At 32.9% G+C, this 24,726-nt stretch overlaps 1 protein-coding gene across 3 annotated transcripts in view; it reads left to right on the top strand.

The window, feature by feature from the left end:
• The first annotated feature begins 1,591 nt into the window (after window positions 1-1,591).
• Window positions 1,592-24,726, top strand: part of LOC126891825 (lipase 3-like) — a 199,613-nt gene continuing 176,478 nt past the window's right edge. The window contains exon 1 of one of the 3 annotated variants that reach the window (XM_050661106.1): window positions 1,592-1,780. In XM_050661106.1, the coding sequence (XP_050517063.1) occupies window positions 1,679-1,780 (102 nt within the window). In that variant the 5' untranslated portion in view covers window positions 1,592-1,678. The remainder of the gene's footprint in view (window positions 1,781-24,726) is intronic. The other 2 variants (XM_050661109.1, XM_050661105.1) reach the window with 2 other exon arrangements.

Genomic DNA, 24,726 nt, shown 5'->3' with positions numbered 1-24,726 from the left:
TTAGTTTAATAATTAAATCAAATTCAAATAAACTGTTTTAAGTATATTTATTTCGTTGAAATCATATAATAGAAGTATAACTTTTTACGTGCTTACAAAGTACACACACATTCTTTTTTTTTATTTTATTTGCTAGTTTTTTTTAACTAAGATGTCGATAATCTTTTGAATTCCAACCTTAACATGACTTATTTTTGTTCTTTCGTCCTTTGCATAGTTCCTGATTTTCGCTTCTACATAATATACCTCTTTCTACTAGTCATATCGTCAATAGATATTTTCTTTCATGATTTAACACACATATTAGGCGAGGAAATGAAGCATTACACCTAAGAATTTTGTGCAGTAAGATGACTCGTCATGCAACTTTTTGCGATCGATTCAGGAGTGTTAGGAAAGTTTATGAACTAAATTGATCTCCGGCAGATGAAAATTTCCATAAGAAAATGCATTCAAAATGCATCTCGAAGAGATGGAAAATGAAAAAATTATAACTCAGGAAAAACTAAAAGGAAATGAGTTCAATTTTTATACTCTGGGGGTTTTGGAGGTCGTTGAACACGAATTTCATCACGGCGATGGACTCCAAGGTACCTGGTACCCAGGGTGAAACTCGTCGCCTGGAGTTTTATGTTATAATCATTCAAGATTAGTCAATATCCATTACTCGCGTGGTTTTGGGGGTCGCTGAGCACGAATTTCATGTCGTCGATGTTCGACAAGTTCCACCCTGGGCACCAGGTAATTTGAAAACCATCGTCGACATTAAATTCGTGCTCAACGACCCAAAACCACCCGAGTAATGGATATTGACGAATTTTGAATGATTATAACATAAAACTCCAGGCGACGACTTCCACCCTGGGCATCAGGTACCTCGGAGACCATCGTCGTCAGGAAATTCGTGCTCAGCGGCCACCAAAAACCACTCGAGTAATGGTTGTTAACTAATTTTGAATGATCATAACATAAAACTTTAGGCGACGAGTTCCACCATGGGCACAGGTACCACAGAGACCATCGCCGTCATTAAATTCGTGCTCAGCGACCATCAAAACCCCCCGAGTACTACTGGTTATTGATTATAACATAAAACTCTAGGCGATGAGTTCCACCATGGGCCCCAGGTAGCTTGGAGTCCATCGCCGAAATGAAATTAGTGTTTAACGAAGTGTTTTTCCAAAAGTGATTAGTGTTTCTCCAAAATCCCGAGTATAAAAATTGAACTTATTTCCGTCAGTATTTCCTGAGTTACAAATTTTTCATTTTCCATCTCTTCGAGATACACTTTGAATACATTTTTCTTATGGAAATTTTCATCTGCCGGAGATCAATTTAGTTCACAAATTTTCCTTACATTCTCCTGGATCGAATGCAAAAAGTTGCATGACAATTCATCTTACTCCACAAAATTCCTAGGTTTTGGGCTTTTTAGTGCTTCGTTGCTTTGCCTATATATTTTATAATTAAATAATTAATTTTATCTAATTACGCTCTATAATGTTAATTTCTAATCGAATTTAATGAAAAAACGGTGTTTTAAAGCTGGCTACATTGATTTGAAGAAGTAACTATGTCATGTAAACAGTGACAAATTAACCAGTTCCTTTAAAAAAACATTAAGTTAAATTTTTTAAACATAACTGTTTATTTTTTATTGCAGAATACATTGTAGTCCATGATGAAGTTGTTTTTAATATTAGCAATACCATTTATGGTAGTAACAGTTAAGCCTTGGAAAATGAAAATGAAAGAGTATCCTTATGCCGATATGAATTTAGTAAGTATCAAATTTTTAATTTTTTGTGGGACGTCCGTATTTTAAACACTTTTCATATGTATGGAAACTATTATTGCTCTTTATATTACTAGTCATTTAGAGGAGGGTGGGGTAGATTTGGACATTATTTTTCAGTAGGGAATATTTTTTCAAGATATTTTAATATTTTATTACAGATAATGCACAAGTCAATACATAGTTTTATCTATTGGCTTTGAATACTTCTTGAATTTTGAATTTGGATACTATCGACTAAGTATAGGTACTTAAACTACGCAGTACCGACGGCCGAAAGTCCCTTAAGCCGGGTCCAGACACGTGTAATGTAATGCGTAACGTAACGTGTAATGAAACGCGAATTCTGCGTTTGGACGGCACTGCGACTGCGAGCATTACATGTACCATTCGCGCTGGAGCTCGCCGGGACCCGGCGCCAGTCGGTTTTTTCGTGAACACAAAGGCGCTCGCAGCACTCGTTTGGACGGCGGCGTTAGTGAAAGTTGTACCGTTTGGACGTGTGGCGAGCAATCTCTTGAGGAATCTACCTGCTTATACCAACAAAACCCCGGTATTTGGGATCCAAAAAATTTTTTCGAGAGTAAATAACTGAGTGGAAACCAAGATTCGTTAAACAATTCGTATGGACGTTCGTGTGACGTCCACACTGTTGATGCTAAATTACACGTAATCTTACATTACACGTTACACGTGTCTGGACCCGGCTTTAGAATAAACAAAAAGTTTATATTGAATGAGATATACACGAGCGGGACACCCTCAAAAAAGCGCTTAGTTTTCGAGATACTGACCACGGAGGGGTGAATGGCTAATTTTATTCATACTTTATATTTTCGAGGGTGCTAAAAACGAAAATGAAGTTTATTTTGAATTTTATGTGAGGGAACATTGCCAAAATCGCAATTTTAACCTAAAAATAAAAAAAAATGAAATCACGTTTTTTTTGCGTTTACCTCGCTACAACTCTGTTCGATTTTAATATTTTCTTCTGAAATTTTTACAGTATATAGCTCTAACATTTCTGAAGACAACGGTACCTGTTTCAAGCTTTTATTCTTATCCTGATAAGGTTATGAATTTTTCAAAGGAAAAGGTGCGGATTTGTGCATTGCAAAGTTTAATCGCAAAAGTTGTGTGACGAAGTTTAAAATTTAGCTTCTTAATCACGTTAATGTTAAAGTAGAGAGTACAAAGAAGTTTTCTGGTAAGTTTTAGATCAAAATGTTTTATAGAAAAAAAAAATAGTGCAACTTTTAATGTCGACATTAGAAATCTCCAATATAACGCTTATTTTTCGAGATACTGACAATGGGTGAAGAATGGCTAATTTTTGTCTTAGATTATGTTTTTGACCGTGATGAAAACGAAAATGAAATTTATTTTAAATTTTAGGTGGGAGGATATTGTCAAAATTGCAATTGTACCCTAGAAATAAAAAAAAATTAAATCACGTTTTTTTGTGTTTAGCTCGCTACAACTCTGGTCCGTTTTAATATTTTTTTCTAAAGTTGGTACACTATAGATCGCTCACTTTTTTTAAGACAATCTTTTCTGCTTTAAGCGTTTAGTCTTATTCTAGTGAAAGTTATGAATCTTTTAAAGTACAAGGTGCAGATTCGTGAATTGCAAAGTTTAATCGCAAAATTTGACTGAGAAAATTTAAAATATAGATTTTAAATCAAATTCAAAAATAAAACATGATTACAAAGAAGTTTTCTGGAAAGTTTTGGATCAAAATATTTTATAGAAAAGAAATGGTGCAACGTTTAACATCTACGTTATAAATCCCCAAAATAACGCTAATTTTTCGAGATACTGATCATTGGTGGTGAATGGCTAATTTTGGTCTTACTTTATGTTTTTAATGGTGCTGAAAACGAAAATCAAGTTTATTTTGAATTTTATGTGGGAGAAAATTTTCAAATTCGCAATTTTGCCCTAAAAATAAAAAAAAAGTTAAGCCACGTTTTTCTTAAAATTAAAAGTTGCACCATATTTTTTCTATACCACATCTAGACCTAAAACTCCCCATAAACAACTAACTTCTTTGAACTCTATGGTTTAACGTAAACGTAATCAAATAGATAAACTTTAAATTTGGTCACTTAATTTTTGCGATTTAACTCTGCAATTCACGAATCTGCACCTTTTATTTTTAAAAATTCATAACTTTTATAAAAAAAAAGACTGAAAGACTACAGTTACTTTCATAGTCTTCACAAAGGTAAGAAATATATGCCGTAGAAATTTTAGAAAAAAATATTAAAATGGAACAGAGTTTTTGCGAGTTAAACGTAAAAATTCGTGACTTCACTTTTTTTTCATTTTTAGGTTAAAATTGCGATTTTGACAATGTTCCGTCACATAAAGTTCAAAATAAACCTCTTTTTCATTATCAGCACCATCTAAAACATAAAATAAGACTAAAATTAGCCATTCACTTCCCATGTTCAGTATCTCGAAAAATAAGCGTTATTTTGGGGATGTATAACGTCTATATTAAAAGTTGCGCCGTTTGTTTTCTATTAAACATTTGTAACTAAAACTTTCCAGAAAACTTCTTTGTACTCTATGTTTTAACATAAACGTGATAAATAAGATAAATTTAAAATTTTGCCTCTTAACTTTTGCGATTAAACTTTGCAATTCACGAATCTGCACCTTGTACTTTAAAAAATTCATAATTTTTGGATACTAGAATAAGACTAAAATCTTAAAACAGATACCGTTGTCTTAAAAAAGTGAGCAACATATAGTGTATAAACCTTAGACAACAATATTAAAATCGACCAGAGTTGTAGCGAATTAAACGCAAATAAACGTGATTTCACTTTTTTTTTATTTTTATGGTAAAATTACGATTTTGATAATATTCCCCCACCTAAAATTTAAAATAAATTTCATTTTCGTTTTCAGCACCGTCAAAAACATAATCTAAGACTAAAATAAGCCATAACGGTTATATTCGGGATTTCTAATGTCGATAATAAAAGTTGCACTATTTTTTTTCTATAAAACATTTTGATCTAAAATTTTCCAGAAAACTTCTTTCTACTCTCTATTTTAACATAAACATGATTAAAAGGCTAAATTTTAAATTTCGTCACTCAACTTTCGCGATTAAACTTTGCAATGCACAAATCCGTACCTTTTCATTTGAAAAATTCATAACCTTTATCAGAATAAGAATTAAAGCTTAAAGCAGGTAGCGTTGTCTTCAGAAATGTTAGAGCTATATACTGTAAAAATTTCAGAAAAAAATATTAAAATTGAACAGAGTTGTAGCGAGGTAAACACAAAAAAACGTGATTTCTTTTTTTTTATTTTTAGGTTAAAATGGCGATTTTGACAATGTTCCCCCACATAAAATTCAATATAAACCTCATTTTCGTTTTCAGCATCTTCAAAAATATAAAGTATGAATAAAATACCCGTGTTGAGCTGGCCCCCACCACTTACAAAAATCAAAAAACAATTTATGATTTTGAGCGGATTTATGAGCTATTTATGAGCTCTCATATTCCGCAAACTAAAAATTTTGAGCTCGTTCCACTGAGCAGGAATTTGATACTTTAGAGGGGGGCTGAGTCAGCCCCCCCACTACTTAAAAATAGGAATAATGAATCGGTTTTTGCGGCAGAATTACGAGCTATTTATGAGCTATTTATCAGCCCCCCCACTACTTAAAAATAGGAATAATGAATCGGTGTTTGCGGCAGAATTACGAGCTATTTATGAGCTCTTGAAATTATATAGTTTCGATTTTTGAGCTCATCCCCTTCACCCCCAAACAACCCTTTAATTGATTTAACTTACGAGAAAAATGCTGAGAAAACTTAAAATATATCGTATTGCGGATATAATTCCTATAGCGTATATACTCTAAGAATAAACTATTAAATCACATGTATTTCGATTATTGAGCTACAACCCCTTCGCAAGAAAACCACCCTATCTTCCCGGCTTAAGAGAAAGTTGTACTTGAAATGCATTAAATTAATTATTTGGCGACTACATATCATTTAATAATTTATAAGGTTCCAAATTACGCGCATTTAAATCAGTAAATTGCAATTTATTTTGTATAGTGCAGTCACTGAAAGTAAAAATCAACGATTGCCTTCAATTTCGGTGAACCTTCATCGATTTTTACGAAAATTGGTCAGTGGTTAGAGGATACCTCAAGAAACAAAGGTGACATGGTGCCACCTTGCGCCTTTACCCTGAGGGTGGATACCGCCCCTTCTCGGGGGTGAAAATTATTGCATAAAAAATAACTGCACAAATCTATAAAAGAACAAATTATAAGCAAAATTTATTATATAAAGTTATTAAAATAAGTCAATACTTTGTAAGTTATTAAAGATCAAAAATTTTAATTATTCGTGAAAAAAATGCATGCTTTGAAGCGGTTTTTCGTAAATCACTGAAAAACTGTAAGTTTTTACAAAAAAGTTAATAGTAGTTTTATTCGTATAGCTTATATTCTAAGAATAAACTCTTAAATCACGCGCCTTTCGATTATTGAGCTACAACCCCTTCGCAAGAAAACCATCCCATATTCCCGGCTTAAGAGAGAGTTGTACTTAAAATAATTTAAATTAATTATTTGGCGACTATATATCGTTTAATAATTTATGAGCTCGCTAAATATACGCATCTCAATTATTGAATTGCCATTTTCTTTCTATAGTGCAGTCACTGAAGGTAAAAATCAACTATGACCTTCGATTTCGGTAAATCTCCATTCATTTTCACGAAAATTGGTGAGCGGATTTTGATGCTATTAACTTTTTCCAGAGCTCATTTTTGATAGGTATTTCTAAGTACTTTGACAAGTATTTAGTACCTAAGTGTTATAAAATGCATCTCTTTCCCGTTATTTAAGCTTGAATCCTTAGATTTGAAGAGTCACATAAAAAAATATACATTTAATTACCAATAACTAACTTTAAATTAACATTAAAGGGTTTTCAAGTAAACAATTTATTATATTTTTTATTAGCTTCAACTTTAGTGATAAACACTTTTTTGTAAAAACTTACAGTTTTTGAGTTATTTATGAAAAATCGCTTTAAAGCATGCATTTTCTTTCACAAAAATTAAAATATTTGGTCTTTAATAACTCAAAAAGTATTGATTTATTTTAATCACATTATATAACAAATTTTGCTTACAATTTGTCCCTCTCTCGATTTGTGGGGTTATTTTTAATAAAGTAATTTTCACCCCCGAGAAGGGGTGACATATACCCCAGGTTAAAACCTCAAATTGTTATTGTTAATTCGTGAAAATTAATGGAGATTTACCGAAATCGAAGGTCATAGTTGATTTTTACCTTCAGTGACTGCACTATAGAAAGAAAATGGCAATTCAATAATTGAGATGCGTATATTTTGCAAGCTCATAAATTATTAAACGATATGTATTCGCCAAATAATTAATTTAAATTATTTTAAGTAAAACTCTCTCTTAAGCCGGGAATATGGGGTGGTTTTCTTGCGAAGGGGTTGTAGCTCTATAATCGAAAGGCGCGTGATTTAAGAGTTTATTCTTAGAATATAAGCTATACGAATTAAACTACTATTAACTTTTTTGTCAAAATTTACAGTTTTTCAGTGATTTACGAAAAATCGCTTCATAACATGCATTTTTTTCACGAATAATTAAAATCTTTAATCTTTAATAACTTAAAAAGTATTGACTTATTTTACTAACTTTATATAATAAATTTTACTTTTAATTTGTTCTTTTATTGATTTGTGGAGTTATTTTTTATAAAATAATTTTCACCCCCGAGAAGGGGCGGTAGGCACCCTCAGGGTAAAGGCGCAAGGTGGTACCATGTTACCTTTGTTTCTTGAGGTATCCTCTAACCACTGACCAATTTTCGTGAAAATCGATGAAGGTTCGCCGAAATTGAAGGTAATCGTTGATTTTTACCTTCAGTGACTGCACTATACAAAATAAATTGCAATTTACTGATCTAAATGCGCGTAATTTGGAAGCTTATAAATTATTAAATGATATGTAGTCGCCAAATAATTAATTTAATGCATTTTAAGTACAACTTTTTCTTAAGCACGGAAGATAGGGTGGTTTTCTTGCGAAGGGGTTGTAGCTCACTAATCGAAATGCACGTGATTTAATAGTTTATTCTTAGAGTATATAAGCTATAGGAATTATATCCGCAATACGATATATTTTAAGTTATCTCAGCATTTTTCTCTTAAGTTAAATCAATTAAAGGGTTGTTTGGGGGTGAAGGGGATGAGCTCAAAAATCGAAACTATATAATTTCAAGAGCTCATAAATAGCTCGTAATTCTGCCGCAAAAACCGCTTCAATATTCCTATTTTTAAGTAGTGGGGGGGCTGACTCAGCCCCCCCCCACTAAAGTATCAAATTCCTGCTCAGTGGAACGAGCTCAAAATTTTTAGTTTGCGGAATATGAGAGCTCATAAATAGCTCATAAATCAGGGCTATTTGGTTTTTGATTTTTGCAAGTGGGGGGGGGGGGCAGCTCAACACGGGTGAATAAAATTAGCCATTCACCTCTCCGTGGTCAGTACTTGGTCATTTTAGGGGTATGTCCCTCTCGCCTATTATTTGATATTAAAAATCACACTAAAAATTCTCTTTTTTTCACCCCTGTAACTTATTAAAATAAATATTATAGAAGTTCTAAAGGACTTTCGGCCCTCGGTAACAACGTAATCTTTCATTCTACGTTTAAATTTTTCAAAAATATTTAGTGTTCTCAGGATTCGAAAAAAAAAATGAATGCACTTAAAAAGCATTGGAGCCGAAATTTTGCGCCTACCCCCTTAAACATTATTATTTGAGAAATAAAAAAAAGGAATCAAAAGAACAGCTGGATAAATTATAATTATAGGACTAATGCTCTTTAGAGAGCATAGATAAATAATATATAGTATTACCGAATGGAGAGGTCGAACGGTCTAAGTATTGTTTCATATAGCTGCCGACCGAGAAACATTTCATCAGCTTGATACGACGATAGCCAACTCTTGAAAACAAGCACGGCACACAAATAAGAAGAAGAATGCTCTATTCGCAAAATTAAATTCCAACAGAGGGCGCTCAAAATTTCAAAGATGGACGACAACTCTAGGAAAACAATTCATTTTATCATTTGAATTCACAGTTCTAAAACGTTAAATTAAATTCATTTACAGGAGTGTTTTGCCAAAATAACCACTAAGTTTTGCAACTAAGACGTCTTATAAGTTAAAGACAATCAAAATTATGTTTAATCTGTATGCATTCATTAAAATTTGATGCTAACTACTGATTTGTTTTTACCTTTTTTTCATAAAAAAATCTGGCCCCCCGATAATCACACAGCGTTCTAAAAATTATTATTCTATCTTAGGATTTCTAATTTTGTTTTTAATTTAATTAATAGGTGCACTACAGTTTATTTTACACCAACAGATAACAATTTTTAATTAAATAAAAACTGGAAACTTGGAAACTAAGTAGGTGAATTTATTTTATAATAATTGTGTTCTGGAAATTACGAAGTGGTCGGGATATTTTGCATAACAATGTACATTCTATGTACAGAATATATACTACATTTTATTTATTTATTTAATTTTGCAGTCGCTTAAACATTAAAAAAATACTACGTTTAATACAAACGTAAAATTGACAAAATGTGTGATTTGGCATTGGTTAATTTAGGTTAGGCCATTACGTAGAATATAATAGGAATGAATACTGAGGAACACTGCAATAGTTTTTTTAACTCGAAATTATTGTTAATTACAACATAAACTGACCGCAAATATGTACACAAATTAATGACAAAGTCAATGTTTTCCTTGAGTTGATTCTTTTCCAACGCCCAAGTTGAATAGCCAACGCTTGAAAACAAGCACGGCACACAAATAAGAAGAAGAATGCTCTTTCAGACTACACTGTCAAATTTTGGTTCCGTAAATTTGGTAATGGCCGTACTGGTCGGTCCACCGGAAAATTACCGGTCCACGAAATGGTTCTAGCTGATCGTAAGGCCCAAACCAGACGGGCCACTCTGCAGCGCTACTCTGTGGATCCACAAAGTAGCTTCCGATGATTTACCCTGGGTTCTTATGTGAAGTGGACGTCGCACCCCAGACGAGCGACTGTGGCCAGCCACAGTCGCCGAGCCTCACTGCTAGTGGCGAACGCCATTCAGACGGACCACTTTTGTAGCTGCCGCAGATGTTTACGAGAATTTATAGGGTGAGCACCTAAAATAAATTTCGATTCGGAACGGTATTTGATTGAAGTGCAAAACAGACCGGCTCTATGTGATACAAGAACCCGAGGGCATATTTATAGGGCATTAAAAGGAAAAGCGTGGGACGTCATCTTTGAATTATTTGTTTCTGATTTTAAAGAAGGTAGTCGAAAGGAATAAATCGTATAAGCAATGTTTTCTCTATTTATATTTACATTCTATTATACATTGGATGCATTTGAACTGAAGAAAACAAATACCTACTTACAATCTTGTTTGTTTATTTATGTGAAATAGTGGGGTCCTATCCTAGGTCAAAAAAGGTTTTATTGTTTGTTGTTGAAAACAAAACGATAATATATCAGTCAAAAGGGGGTTGCAAGCTAACATGTTTTTCACTTTCACTCAGTTGTCAGGTTGTATCAAACTATTTTACACTTGTAGGATACCAGATGTACTGGTTGATTTTTTATGTGCTTCTTTCTGTGATATATCTGTTTTTGTTTGGTTCTTCTTAATTCCATTTATGGAGTTTATTGGCATTTTTTCAAAAGCGTTGAAATTTTATAATATATTTAAAACTATGGACATTACAAACAATGATTTTGACGAACACACTTTTTTAAAAAAATATTAGCCGGCAAGTTTTTAATCATTTGATTAAAACCCATATCCGGGAAAGGTGGGTCCAACAGGCCCGAGACGCCAATTCTTTTATCATAAACTGATAAAAAAATTTTTATTGAATTTTATGCATCACCGAATTTGTTTAGAAGTATGTTTCCTTTACCATAGTCATGAGCTATTCAAAATATTCATTACCATTTTTGAAATTATTGCGTCGAAAGAATTTTGTCACGTAAAGGAACAACACGGGCCCGTCGGACCCTATTTGTATTTATACCTAAAGTCTAAATCTTTGTTACAGAAGTCAATCTGGAAGTCAGGTAATGTTTTCGTGGATTATCTAAACGTTTTTTATGATTCCGGAAATCCAATAATAAAGTCTAAACCTGTAACAAACAATGTAAACATCTCTTTGATGTGACCATCAAACAGATGCTTACAATAGGTGTTATATCTATTCCAAATGAATTTTAAAAACTGATAATCATTGTTGGAATGCAATAATATTGTTTGGTAGGTACCTATACATATTTTGAAATAAATAATGCATCTGCTATCAATCGTTTGATATCGATGTTAGTGTCGACAACTAAGCTCCTAAAATTATATTGAATTACAGTGAAAGTAGATAGTGCGAATAAAATGTCCCGAAAACCATTATCAGCTGCAGAACTGCAGGATATTGCTAATAATTTATGGGATTTCGATGATAAAGAATCTCCTGAAGTAGGTGGCATTGAAAGTGACTCTGAAATTCAAGATTATTTTTCGGAAGTAAGTGAAGAGGATGATCAGCAAGTAGTATTGAGTGATAATAAAGAAGAATGTGTAGCTACAAGTTCCCAGATTTCAGAGTATGTAATTTTTGAAACTAAGGATGGAATTAACTGGAAGAGTCAACCACAACCAACAGGACGTATGCGATCTTGCGACATACTAAAATGCAAAACGCACAAAGTAATGTTAGCCCCTGGTCAAAGTGTAGATGATCCTGTTGATTCCTTTTGTTTGTTTGTGGAAGAAAAAATTGTGAACGAAATAGTGAAGTGTACAAATGAAGAAGCCGAAAAAGTCCTGGGGATATAAAACTGGAAATATTGCGACTCTACAGAGCTATATGCCTTTATTGGACTACTACTAACTGCAGGGCAACTGAGTGCCAAAATCCATAATGTAGATATACTTTGGACCTTTGCAGTAAGTTTTATGGACCTACTATATTTAAAGCTACCATGGGGTTAAAACGATTCAAAAACTTGCTAAGATTTGTTCGATTTGACCTTAAAGACACGAGGTCTGAACGAAGAACCCACATAACAATTTCATGTTCTTAGTAGATTCATAGAACATACTTTTCAGAAACAGTATATACTTAGAATATGCGTAATTACCATTGCGAATGTGCAGAGCATATACTGAGTATATACTACCTTACAGTACTTAAACGTTCTATGTATATACTTAGAATGTACTACCGCACTTCTTTTCAGTATATTCCAAGAACATACTTTTTAGAAGATTCTAAGGAGGTGCTATAAACCTTCTATTTATATACTTAGAATGTACTATCGCACATATTTTTAGCATATGGGAAGAATATTCCAAGGAAGTGCTATATACCTTCTAGTTATATACTTATAATGTACTATCGCACATATTTTTAGTATATGGGAAGAATATTCCAAGGATGTGCTGTATTTCTCAGAAGTATGTTTTCAACATCACCCAATCTCATCCTAGGTTCTACTAATATTATTTACATATTCTAATTGCATATGAGAATGTAGTTATTACATTCTACAATATTACGTAAAAAGTAAGTATAAAATATATAAACTTTAGTTATGTTATATAGGTATAATAAATATTATATGGGTAAGTAGCCTATATATAAAATATAAGTAATATATTTAGTTATTATGTGCACATCAAAATAAAAATGCTGCTTATACAGAGAGAGTCTGTAAAGTGGAATAAATTCAATATCTCAAATACTAATTGTTTTTTTGGAAAATGCTCAGACCCGTCGATTAGTATTTCAAATTGTCCTTTTTGACATTCAATAATAATGTATACAGGGTGTTCCAATTTAGAGATATGACGTCATCGTTGATTTTCTTAAATGGCAACACTGTCATTTTGATAGCTAATTTGATAGGGTTTGTAAAGTTATACATAACTGCAAAATATCAAATTTTTATTCTCTACCATTTACAAGATAATAGAAAATAACAAAGTTATATCTGTAATTTGGAATATATTCAATAATTAAAATACTAACTGTTTTTTTGAAAAATGCTCAGACCCGTCGATTAGTATATCAAATTGTCCTTTTTGACATATAATAATAATGTATACAGGGTGTCCCAATTTAGAGATATGACGTCATCGTTGATTTTCTTAAATGGCAACACTGTCATTTTGATAGCTATTTTGATAGGGTGTGTAAAGTTATACACAACTGCAAAATTTCAAATTTGTATTCTCTAACATTTAGATGATAATAAAAAATAACAAAGTTATGAAAAAGAAGTAATCAACTAATAATTGAATTTAATTATTTCAATAAATTAAGCAAAAACTCATAATGTTGCCCTCAATTATTGTCAAATTGTCAATGGGCAACGTTATGAGCATTTGCTTAATTGAAATAAATAAATTCAATTATTATTTGATTACTTCTTGTTCTTCATAACTTTGTTATTTTTTATTATCTTGTAAATGGTAGGGAATAAAATTTTGAAATTTTTCAGATGTGTATAACTTTACAGACGCTATCAAAATAGCTATCAAAATGATAGTGTTGCCATTTAAGAAAATCAACGATGACGTCATATCTCTAAATTGGGACACCCTGTATACATTATTATTATATGTCAAAAATGACAATTTGATATACTAATCGACGGGTCTGAGCATTTTTCAAAAAAACAGTTAGTATTTTAATTATTGAATATATTCCAAATTACAGATATAACTTTGTTATTTTCTATTATCTTGTAAATGGTAGAGAATAAAAATTTGATATTTTGCAGTTATGTATAACTTTACAAACCCTATCAAATTAGCTATCAAAATGACAGTGTTGCCATTTAAGAAAATCGACGATGACGTCATATCTCTAAATTGGGACACCCTGTATACATTTTTATTGAATGTCAAAAAGGACAATTTGAAATACTAATCGACGGGTCTGAGCATTTTCCAAAAAAACAATTAGTATTTGAGATATTGAATTTATTCCACTTTACAGACTCTCTCTGTATAATTATATAATAGCCAAATATATATAATATGTATGTAAATTACTAAAATTTATAGGTATCTTTATACATTATACATACTTTTACTTACTAGGTATTTAGGAAATATTGAAGTACCAATATGAATTTATTATTTTCAAGCTGCTTTTTATGTTCTTAAAAATGTTTTAGTCCTTGTAGCTAGAAATAATTCGTCTTCGCTTCGTCCTAACAGCGTAAACATAAATGCCTAACTGTACTCTGGAAACTATTTTCATATTTTGCCCTTTTGTTACCTACCCCCTTCCCTTGTGCAGGTATAAAATATGCAATGCAAGGGGTCAGAATGACAATGAATAGCCGTTTCCGGATTCCCGAAAAATATAGGTAAAAATACTTATGGTATAAACTCAAATCAAAATGGTATTATATTCATTTCAATTGAAAACGAAACGAGAATTTCTCATTTTTCTTCAATAGAATTAAGGTTTAAACTTTTTTACCATACAATTAAAACGGTTAAAAAAATGAATTAGATAGTTCAGTAGTACCTACCAAAATACCTAAATTTTATTAATTATTCTTAACGCGAAGTTGATAATCTATAGGCTAACATTATTCTTCTTCCTATAGGTACATACAGTATATTCTTTTTAAGATATTTTAAAAGTATATACAAGTATGTGTTAAGCATATACTTTTGCATATACTTACGCATATACTAAGAATATTCGATTAAGGTATATTCTAAGAATAAACTTTTACGAACATTCAGAGATACTACGTACATGAATGTGCTCAGTATATTCGGTGCAAGAATATTCTTTGAAGCACATGCAAAGAACATGAAATTTAGAACGTTTTTTATGGTACATGCTATGCTTGTACTACGCATATACTAAAAAGGATATACTTCGACGAATGTTGGTAGGATATGCTTAGAACGTGATGCGAACATCATTGTTATGTGGGAAGGAACGACAAATTAGCAGCAACACGCGATGTGTGGAATCAAGTCAAACAAAACTTTCAGAAATACTATTTACCAGGAAAAAACATAACGGTAGATGAGCAACTTGTAACGTATCGACATAGGTGTCCTTTCAAGCAGTATATGCCTTCAAAGCCAGACAAGTATGGCATGAAAATATGGCAAATCCTTCAGGTAGATCGCGCCCTTAAGGTAGACCGCATACTATAGTAGCACCTTTTATTAATCTAGGCAATTTAAATATAAGTTTAGTAAAAAATTAAAAAAGAATATTAGAAATATATGGGTAAATATGAATAGTACATTCACGAACAGTGGTGGGCCCAACGGACCCGAGTTGCCCGGTTACGTAAGTAAAATGTGTTGCCCGGATAAGGGTTAAACTTACTGTTTTTTCTCACCCATTAGATTAAACGCTGCACCCTTCCAAACGATCCACTTCGCAGCGTATTCGCCGGCGCTAAAAAATCGCCTGTTTTAGCCACTCTGTGAATCCACAGAGTAGAGCGTGGCAGCGCTGCAGAGTGGCCCATCTGGTTTGGCCCTAAAACTGAAGGCGCGTGAATGGATGACCGTGATAGTGTAACGTCAAAACGTCAATAAGGTTTCCAAACAAAGCAACTGCCAATTGATTATAGACGTGATTTGTGTAATCATTTTTAATTTTATTTTGTTTAACAATCATCTGCAATTTTTTTCTAAAGACACAATCCTTGTTAGTCATATAAATCATATTGCTTTTAATTTCATAAATGTCCTTAGACAAAATCAAGGATTAACATACTACACTGTACTTAGTGCGCTTCTTCAGGTTTTTAACCAGTCCTATTTGGAAATATGGTGGTAAATATACTATGAGCATTGATTACAATCACGGGTACCCACCACATTACCATTTTGTAAAAATTAAACATCCTACAATCAATCTATTCCAATTATAAAAACGAAAACAAACACCATGTGTGAATTTTTGCTTTGTTTGGAAAAATTTTCAGAGAAGCCAACATTGATTTGACGTCACGACTATCACGGTCCATTGTCAGAGGCCACTCTCATGTTTTAACGAAGTTTTGAATATGAAACAGTTATCTTGCCGATGAACATGACATTGACCAAAAACATTATCGTATGACAACTTCTCAGCAGTGTTTGGACCTTATGAAGCGCAATCCGTCCGGCTTTTGGCTAACCGTGATGAAACTTGGACCTACTACTACACACCAGAGAACAGAATGAACGCACGGTAGCGGACTGAAGCCGGCAAAAGTGTTCCTAAGTGACCAAGTGTGAATCAATAGGTCGGAAAGGTCATCTTCTTCTTCTACGGCACTACAGCCCAAAATGAGCCTTGGCCTTCTTTATTTTTTGCCTTCACCCTTATTTGTCTGTGGCTGCTCTTCTCCACACACGGGCTCCTAAAAGGGCTTGTGAGTCGCTGTTTACTGTGTCTTCCCAGCGCTTTCTTGGCTTTCCAACCGGTCTCTTTCCAATCCCATTCTTATCACATGTCCGGCCCATTGCAATCTTTGTATTCTAATGAAGTCTGACAGGGGTGTTTCCCTATAAAGTTGATAAAGCTCGTTGTTGTATCGACTTCTGAAGATTCCGTTTTCCTTCACAGGTCCTAGTATTCCCCTCAGTACTTTCCTTTCGAATGTGTCGAGTTTGTTTTTGGATGTTTCTTTCAGGACCCAGGCTTCAGTGCCATATCATGCTATTGGTCGAATTATTGTTTTGTACATTCTCATCTTTGTATTTCGGTGGACACTTTTAAAACAAAATATATGGGAGAGGGCAAAATAAGCTCTGTTTATGTTGTTCTGAAGCTATTTTCTTGTGGCATTTTTGCAATTAACTAGTTTTGATGGGAAATAAGCCACAATTTTACTAAAAAAAAATGATTTTATTAACGTTTCGACGCCCAAATCGGGTGTCGTTGTCAAAATACAAAAAATATTAATGAATTAAACAAAAATGTTGTTGCCTAGTAAAAAAATTCTTCTAATAATTTATTTAATCTGACTCATGTATATCGGCAATTCAGACATATATTATACATTTTAAAGGAGAAGGCTTTAAAATGATATTGCCAATATTTATGAGTTGCATTCCTGGGACGACGTTACTGAAAGATAGTTCATTCGATTACATGAAATCAACCCCAACTCAAGAATATCCGTCACAAAAAAATCATAACATGTGATCTATCTTTAAAAAGACAACCACATGCAATGGTGACAGTAAAATTCTAGCGCTAGAGATTTCAAGAACGCAACTCATAATACTGGCAATATCATTTTAAAGTCTTCTACTTTAGAATGTATAATATATGTCTGAATTGCCGATATAAATGAGATAGATTACATAAATTATTAGAAGAATTTTTTTACTAAGCCACAACATTTTTGTTTAATTCATTAATATTTTTTGTATTTTGACAACGACATCCTATTATTTCCCATCAAAACTAGTTAAGCTCTGTTTACCTGCGTTATTCTCTTCCGTATTTCTCCGTCTTCTGATCGGTCGGCATATATTAATTTCTACTCCCAGGTATGTAAACTTTCCAACCGTTTCAATGTCATCTTCATGTATAATGTTTTGTGGGACTATATTTCTTCTCGTCTGTATCACAGTATAAAGAGGGACAGTAAAACCTCTCTCATGTCGGCACTTTAATCTCAAGAAGTAATACCGGCAGTACGCAATTTTGTAATTCACTAGTGGTGGATGCGGGTTTTCCCTGTTAAAACCCGTAGGTTTCTATGCGACTAGCAATGCGAGAGTGGGGCAAAAGCGACTACCAACATTACGCGGTCGACATGCGCGACTGAAGATTTTACTTCCAATTTTTCGGAGAGTGGTTCTACTGTCCCTCTTTATACTGTGTCTGTATCATTATTTTTATTTTTTCTGTGTTAATTTCCAGACCTAGCCTTTTTGTTTGCGTTTTTAACTCTGCGTATGTTTCCTGTGCTCCTGTTGACGTTCTACTCATAATATTGATATCATCGGCATAAGCGGCCAGTTGAACCATTCGGTTGGTCAGTAGGTTTCCACGTCCGTTTGCATTTGCCTAACCGCATACTCCAGTGCCAGGTTAAACAATGTTGGGACCAGCCCCTCTCTCTCTTTGGTCCCGGCGAAATATTGAAAAAGTCTGTCAAGTGGTTTTGTGGTCCAGTGGTCTGAGTTTCATCAATTGTGGCTTTAATGAGTCTAATTAGCTTGTGTGGTACTGCCAATTCAGCCAATATACAGGGTGTTTCATTGGACAATTATTGTCCACACCTTAACTGGAGAAACCTTACCACAAAATACGAAGATTTAACCCAAAACACTTAAATAAAATATTCCTCTTTACCGAGATACAGAGTGTTTTATTACAAATATTCTAAAATTATTTTAGCCCATTGTTCAAGCATCTTTTAATATTTTTTGTTCAAACTTGACACACAGTTTACACATGTTAGGGTACTTTAACTAGTCTTAATAGATAGTTTTCCGCTGTTACCAGAGGCATGCTGTAGGGATATATACTTCGTTTTTGCCCATTTTCCACCTCATAATCTACGCCACTGTCGTAATAATCATTTCAGCAAGTTTTTCTTGATTCCTTGTTACTTTTTACATAAATATCATCCTTTTTGTCTCATTGCGATAAAGTAAGTAGTTTTCAAGTTATTTGCGTTTAAAGATAATTGATTCCATACCATAAAACTATGTACTTTAAACTACATTCAACATAATATCAACGCATGAAAGGCAAAGCTCCCTAACCGACAAGATTTGGTAAAACGACATATTATATATATCATTCGACTCGCCATAAAAATCCGCGTCGATTGGTCTGGGTCTCGTAGCGCTGCGTTGAGATTTGTTGTCGCTTACGAAGTACGTGAATCTTAAGTATTCTCACGTTTTCAACTGACTAAGCAACAAAAAAGTCCTAATTTTCTATATATCGGTTGGTTGGACAGTTTGAGTTATAAAAAAAAACGAATAGTAATTTGTTCCTGTCTTAAAATTATATTAACCGTTAACTTAGATAAACTTACTGAAAGTAAAATCATATGCACCAAGCAGTACGGTATTTTTCCTGTTCTAGATTTTGCTATCATAGTCGCTTACCGATTTTTATACAAACAGAAATATCATCCAAACGTGTCCTTATACATTTGTTCCTAAAAATGTATTTGACATCATTTGTGCTTAGACATTTTTGCTTGTTGCGAAATAGGTATAAAAAAGAGCTTAGATAATTTTACATAAAAAAACGATACCGACTTGATGTCATAAGCGTAACCAGGATGATTCTAAGGGGGGGGTTACAACTACTTGAAAGGGGGGGGTTACAACTACTGGAAGGTCTCTGACGGGTATGGTGTTAAGCGTATATAGCTCAAAGTAGATCCCAATGGGGGGGGGGTTATAACCCCCAAAACCCCCCCCTGGTTACGCCTATGCTTGATGTCGCTTAGATAATTTTACCTGACTAATTAGTTTGGAACCGAATGTCGCTTAAATAGTTTTACTTGCCTTAATGTTGTGCCAAACGTGTCGCTTAGATAATTTTATTTGAATTTCAAAACGAATAATAGGCGCTTAGGAGGCGCAACCATGTTTTGAATGTCGGTTATGCATAACATACTGCATACTGCTTTCGTATTATACTAGTAAGAGGACTAACTCACAATCATAAACTTATATCGAGAAACAATCCTGATGAAGGTGAAAATTTGGCACAGCCCTCAAATAGCATGGGTTTAAATACACCACACATTGATATAGTCCTAAAAATAACTGAGATGAATAAAGAACAATCAAATAATACAAATATTGTTGAAAAGAAAAAAAACTGTTCGTAAATGCAAAAGAGACATGAAATACATCGATTACATGTCTGATCAAGAAGATTTTTCAACTTTTTACGGCGATAATGAGGATTCATACGACTGGTTGCCAGTACAAAGTGCAAGCGACGAGGAAACAAATGATGCAGAGTCAACGGGTAAAACAAGAAAAAAGAAAAAGGATTTCAGAAGAATAAAACCAACAACGAATGGATCGGGCATGGAAGAAGAAACTGTAGGTGTCGCTGGATTCACGGAAAGAAAAAATAATGAAAGAAATGAAAGATCTAAGAAGAAGAGAGCTGGGGAAGAATATACAATTAAGAAGGGAGTGACAGTACCAGCCAAGAAATTTCTCCCGAATGCATGTCAAGGAAAAAAATGTGGCAATAACTGTGGATCTATCCCAGAAGAAAGAAGAGAAAGCATATTTAACCATTTCTGGAAACTGGATACAACTCGACGACGAAATTGGTTGGTATCATTGGCGCAAAGAGTAGGTGTGAAGCGCAAGCGCAGTGAGTCTGAAAAACGCAACTGTACTATAAAATATTTTATAAATGAAGGAGAAGGTAAGAGAAATGTATGCTTACAGTTATTAGCAGCCACTATGAATGTTTCAGATAAAACTATTTATAGTATTGTTAAAAATGCAGAGTGGGGATGTGCCAAGGAAAACATGAGAGGAAAGATGGAGCCGTCAAATAAAACCAAACAAACTACTCTGGATGCCGTTATAAACTTTATAAAAAGTTTGCCTGCTTTACCATCGCACTATGGCCGCCAAGATTCCAGTAAAGTTTATTTACCAGAAGAATTCAAGACCATACCAACTCTTTACGGAATTTATAAAAATAATGTCATTAATCAAGGTATGGATATTGTGAGTGAGAGAATTTTTCGCAAAATATTTCATGAGCAGTTTAACGTCGGCTTTCATGTACCAAAGAAAGATAAGTGCAAGAAATGCCTTGTGTTTAAAAAAACCACTGATCCTGACAAACTGAAAGAAAAAGAACAGCATGAGAAAGAAAAAGAAGAAAGTTACGCCCGTTTCAAAAGTCACAAAAAGATTCACAAAGATGATTCTTTTACATTATGCGTCAGCTTTGATCTTCAAAAGGTCTTGAATACGCCATATTCACCTTTAATTCTATTATACTATAGTAGAAAACTGGCTGTTTATAACCTGTTTCTACGAGAATGGCACTCGTAAAGTATTCTGTTATTATTGGGACGAATCTAATGGTAAACGAGGTGCAAATGAAGTAGGTAGCAACAATTTTGCATAAATACATTAAATCTGTTGATGCCAGAGGAAATGTTAAACGATTGCTGTTATACTGCGATTGTTGTCCAGGGCAAAACCGGAACCGCACTGTTATGGGTATGATTCACCAAACTTTGCAGGAATGTAATAATCTTGAAACATTCAGTTGAATTTCCTACTAACTGAGCACACTTATATGCCAGTAGATACGTCTCACGCCATCATTGAAAATAACCTTAAACATACAGCTGTTTATGCACCTTCCAATGGTTCACCATTTTCTCAACTGCTAGAAAGAATCCATCGCCATTTAATGTTGACCGAATATCTTATGATCAATTTAAAAAATGGGATAACATTGGAAACAAATATTTCAAAGGAAATCTTACTGGCAAAATAAGTAAAGTTCGGATTGCAACTTTTAAGAAAGACAAACACATTAGGTGACAAACCTCACGTAATATAAATAATACCGTTAATAGGTAAATATACAAGGTATACTTACATTTAATTAATATTAATAACTAATTATAAAATTATACTAGGTAAATATACCTTGTATATTTATCTATTAACGATTTTATTTATATCATTTTAAAGTGCGCATGCGTTTTGCTGCTAATTGGCACCCGCGAACGCACTTCTTGTTTCTATAAAAACATCTATGAATTCTGTTGTCAAATTATTCGATGTTGAAGTCCAGCCTAAGACTAGGGTCCCACTTATGTCCTGCTATAGATCACTACTGCCCATTTCCAAAAAGAAATATCACGATCTTCAGAAACTGTGTACTCACCAAGTCATTCCAGCTTGTTTTCATCATGAATATTTGAACATTCCACGGGATGCGAATATGAAAGATGTGTTACCAGAATCAGACGTAGAAGATCCTGATTACGATTTTTCATTTATTTTTGCTGCAGTTTTGGTTTGATATTATGTTATTAATATTAGTATTACGAGTATATTATAATTTGTGGTTGCTTTCATTTTGATGTTATAAGGTATAAGAAGTCAAAGTGTTAATAAGGCTGGTTAATAACAATTATACGGTCGGCTTGTGTAACATTTCCTAAATAAATTTATGGGTAAATGCATTAAAATGCAATTATTGTTTCTCCGTCATCTGTTTGGATTAGAAAAAGATGCAATGACATTATTCAATGCGTTTAGGCATAAATTGATTTAGGAAGCGTTACGCAAGCCCCCCTAAGTAGCATATTTTTTTATAAGTTTAATTATTTGAGGTTCCAGTATTACAGTCTTGACCAAATACGATTTAAAGTTGATTTTTTAACTATTATTTGTTTTGTTTGTTTGCTACCATTTGTTATATGTTTGAGATTGAATTATAGAATTCCTTACAAATTGTCTTACATAGGATATTACTCTAAGTACACTTGGGTAATTTTGCATTTAATGTATTTTTTACCAATTATTTTTCCAATAGTTAGAGTTTTGGATCTTAACCATAGTTAAGTGTTAATGAAAGAGTACACACGAACATAATATTATGTATGAGTTTTTAAAGAAACTTTTTTAACTCTGATGAGTCTTGTGATGTTAAACTGTGCACTGTGCCTTATTTGGAGTAATAATAATTAATAATAATATGTTGAGATCTCTTTCTTGTTTAAACAAATTCTTGATGTTACTTACTTATGTTATTTAACAATTATTTAGAAGATTTTTTTTATTCGTACCCAGTGTTTATTATAAAAACCAAATTTGTTTAAGTTCTTCATTTTTAATTCAAAAAATACTGCAATACAATAAACATATTGATTAAAAACAAAAATCGTTTTATTTGTTAAACTCACTCCCTTCAAAAATGTCGAATAGAGTTGGAAATATTACTTTATAATAAGTAATTAGATTATTTTTCTTGAAAGACCTGACTAAAATTTAATTATTTAGTTTTTTTTCCTATTTTTCAAAGATATTTTTTCGTTATTAATACATTTTTACCTATTTGCATATACAATAGCTTAAGTATGTAACTGAATATACTTGAAAGTTTTTTTGTAGGCTCAGGCGCATAGATAGTTGTACCTGTTATTTTTTTGGGGTAATCTTTTACTAACCAACTCTAAATGGTAAACTTGAAGTGTTAAGTAAAAATATTACTTCTTAGATAAAAGCCCACAATATTATAATGCATAAACTGTAACAAGTATTTATCTATGATGAAAAGTAAATATTTTATAAGAATTTTTCAATAAAAAAATTTTTGATCAGCTCTCCTGCACATTTGTATAGATGTCGGTTAGGAAGGATTGCCTTTCATGCGTTGATATGTAATAAGATTATGTGTTAAAAATACAACATAATCTTATTGAATCCATTACATTAAAACGCAAATAAGTTGAAAACTACTTACTCTATCGCATTGAGACAAGAATGATATTTACGTAAAAAATAACGAAGCACCAAAAACACATGCAGAAATGATGATTACGACAGTGGCGTAGATTGTAAGGGGGACGAAAGGGGCGAGGAAGTATATATCCCTACAACACGCCTCTGGTAACAGCGGAAAACTACCTTTTAAGACTAGTTAAAATACCCTAGCATGTGTAAACTGTGTGTCAAGTTTGAACAAAAAATATTAAAAGGTGCTTTAACCCACATAACAATGATGTTCGCATCATGTTCAAAGCATATACTACCAACATTCGCCGGAGTATATTCTTTTTAGTATATGCGTAGTACAAGCATAGCATGTACCTTAAAAAACTTTCTAAATTTCATGTTCTTTGCATATACTTCAAAGTATATTCTCGTACCGAATATACTGAGTACATTCGTGTACGTAGGATCTCGGAATATTCGTAAAAGGTTATTCTTAGAATATATCTTTATCGAATATTCTTAACACATACTTATAAGTACATTCTTAACACATACTTTAACTTTTAAAATATCTTAAAAATAATATGTACGTATAGGAAGTACATATAATATTAGCCTTATAGATTATCAACTTGTTTATTTTTTAGAATAATTAATAAAATTTATGTATGTAGGTATTGGACGAATTTCATTTCAAAATTGTTGTATGGTAAAAAAGTTTAAACATTAATTGTATTAACGTTTATTATTAAAAATTCGTTTTCATAATTGAAATGACTACCATTTCGAGTTTATCATGAGTATTTTTACATCGTTGGAATTTGAATTTAGGTAGGTACATTCAATTCAATATGGGCCATTCGGCTCGGCCATTCCGCAGAACCAAAACGTGCCAAACCCCACAACCAAAGGCTTTGGTGTTGCCAGCAGTCGAGCTTTTTTCGTCAACTTACCTTAAAAATTCCCACTTTTATAAAAAACGTCCCTCCTGTTTACAAAATCTAAGAAGATATGTTTAATTATTTTCAAATATTTTGATTTTTTCTTAATATTTTACAATTTGGACTGGAACAAAAATTCCCTTTTGAGTTAACTTTTTCCCTTTATCACCTTTTATGTTGAAAATTCCCGCAAAAAGGGAACTTTCCCTCCGTTTGGCAACACTAACCACCGATGTTGTTATTCCACAATACATATCACCCGTCTTATTCTGACCATTTCTTTTACCTGAATGGATCAGAGGAAACAACGGTAAAACATGAAAACGAATTATTTGGAACAGGCATTATTTGTATCTATGCAGTGTTAAGGATGAAGACGATTGATAAAGTACTTAAGTACT

This window comes from Diabrotica virgifera, chromosome 9 (genome assembly GCF_917563875.1).
Source record: "Diabrotica virgifera virgifera chromosome 9, PGI_DIABVI_V3a".
NCBI lineage: Eukaryota > Metazoa > Arthropoda > Insecta > Coleoptera > Chrysomelidae > Diabrotica > Diabrotica virgifera.
This window is presented reverse-complemented; position numbering and strand designations above follow the sequence as displayed.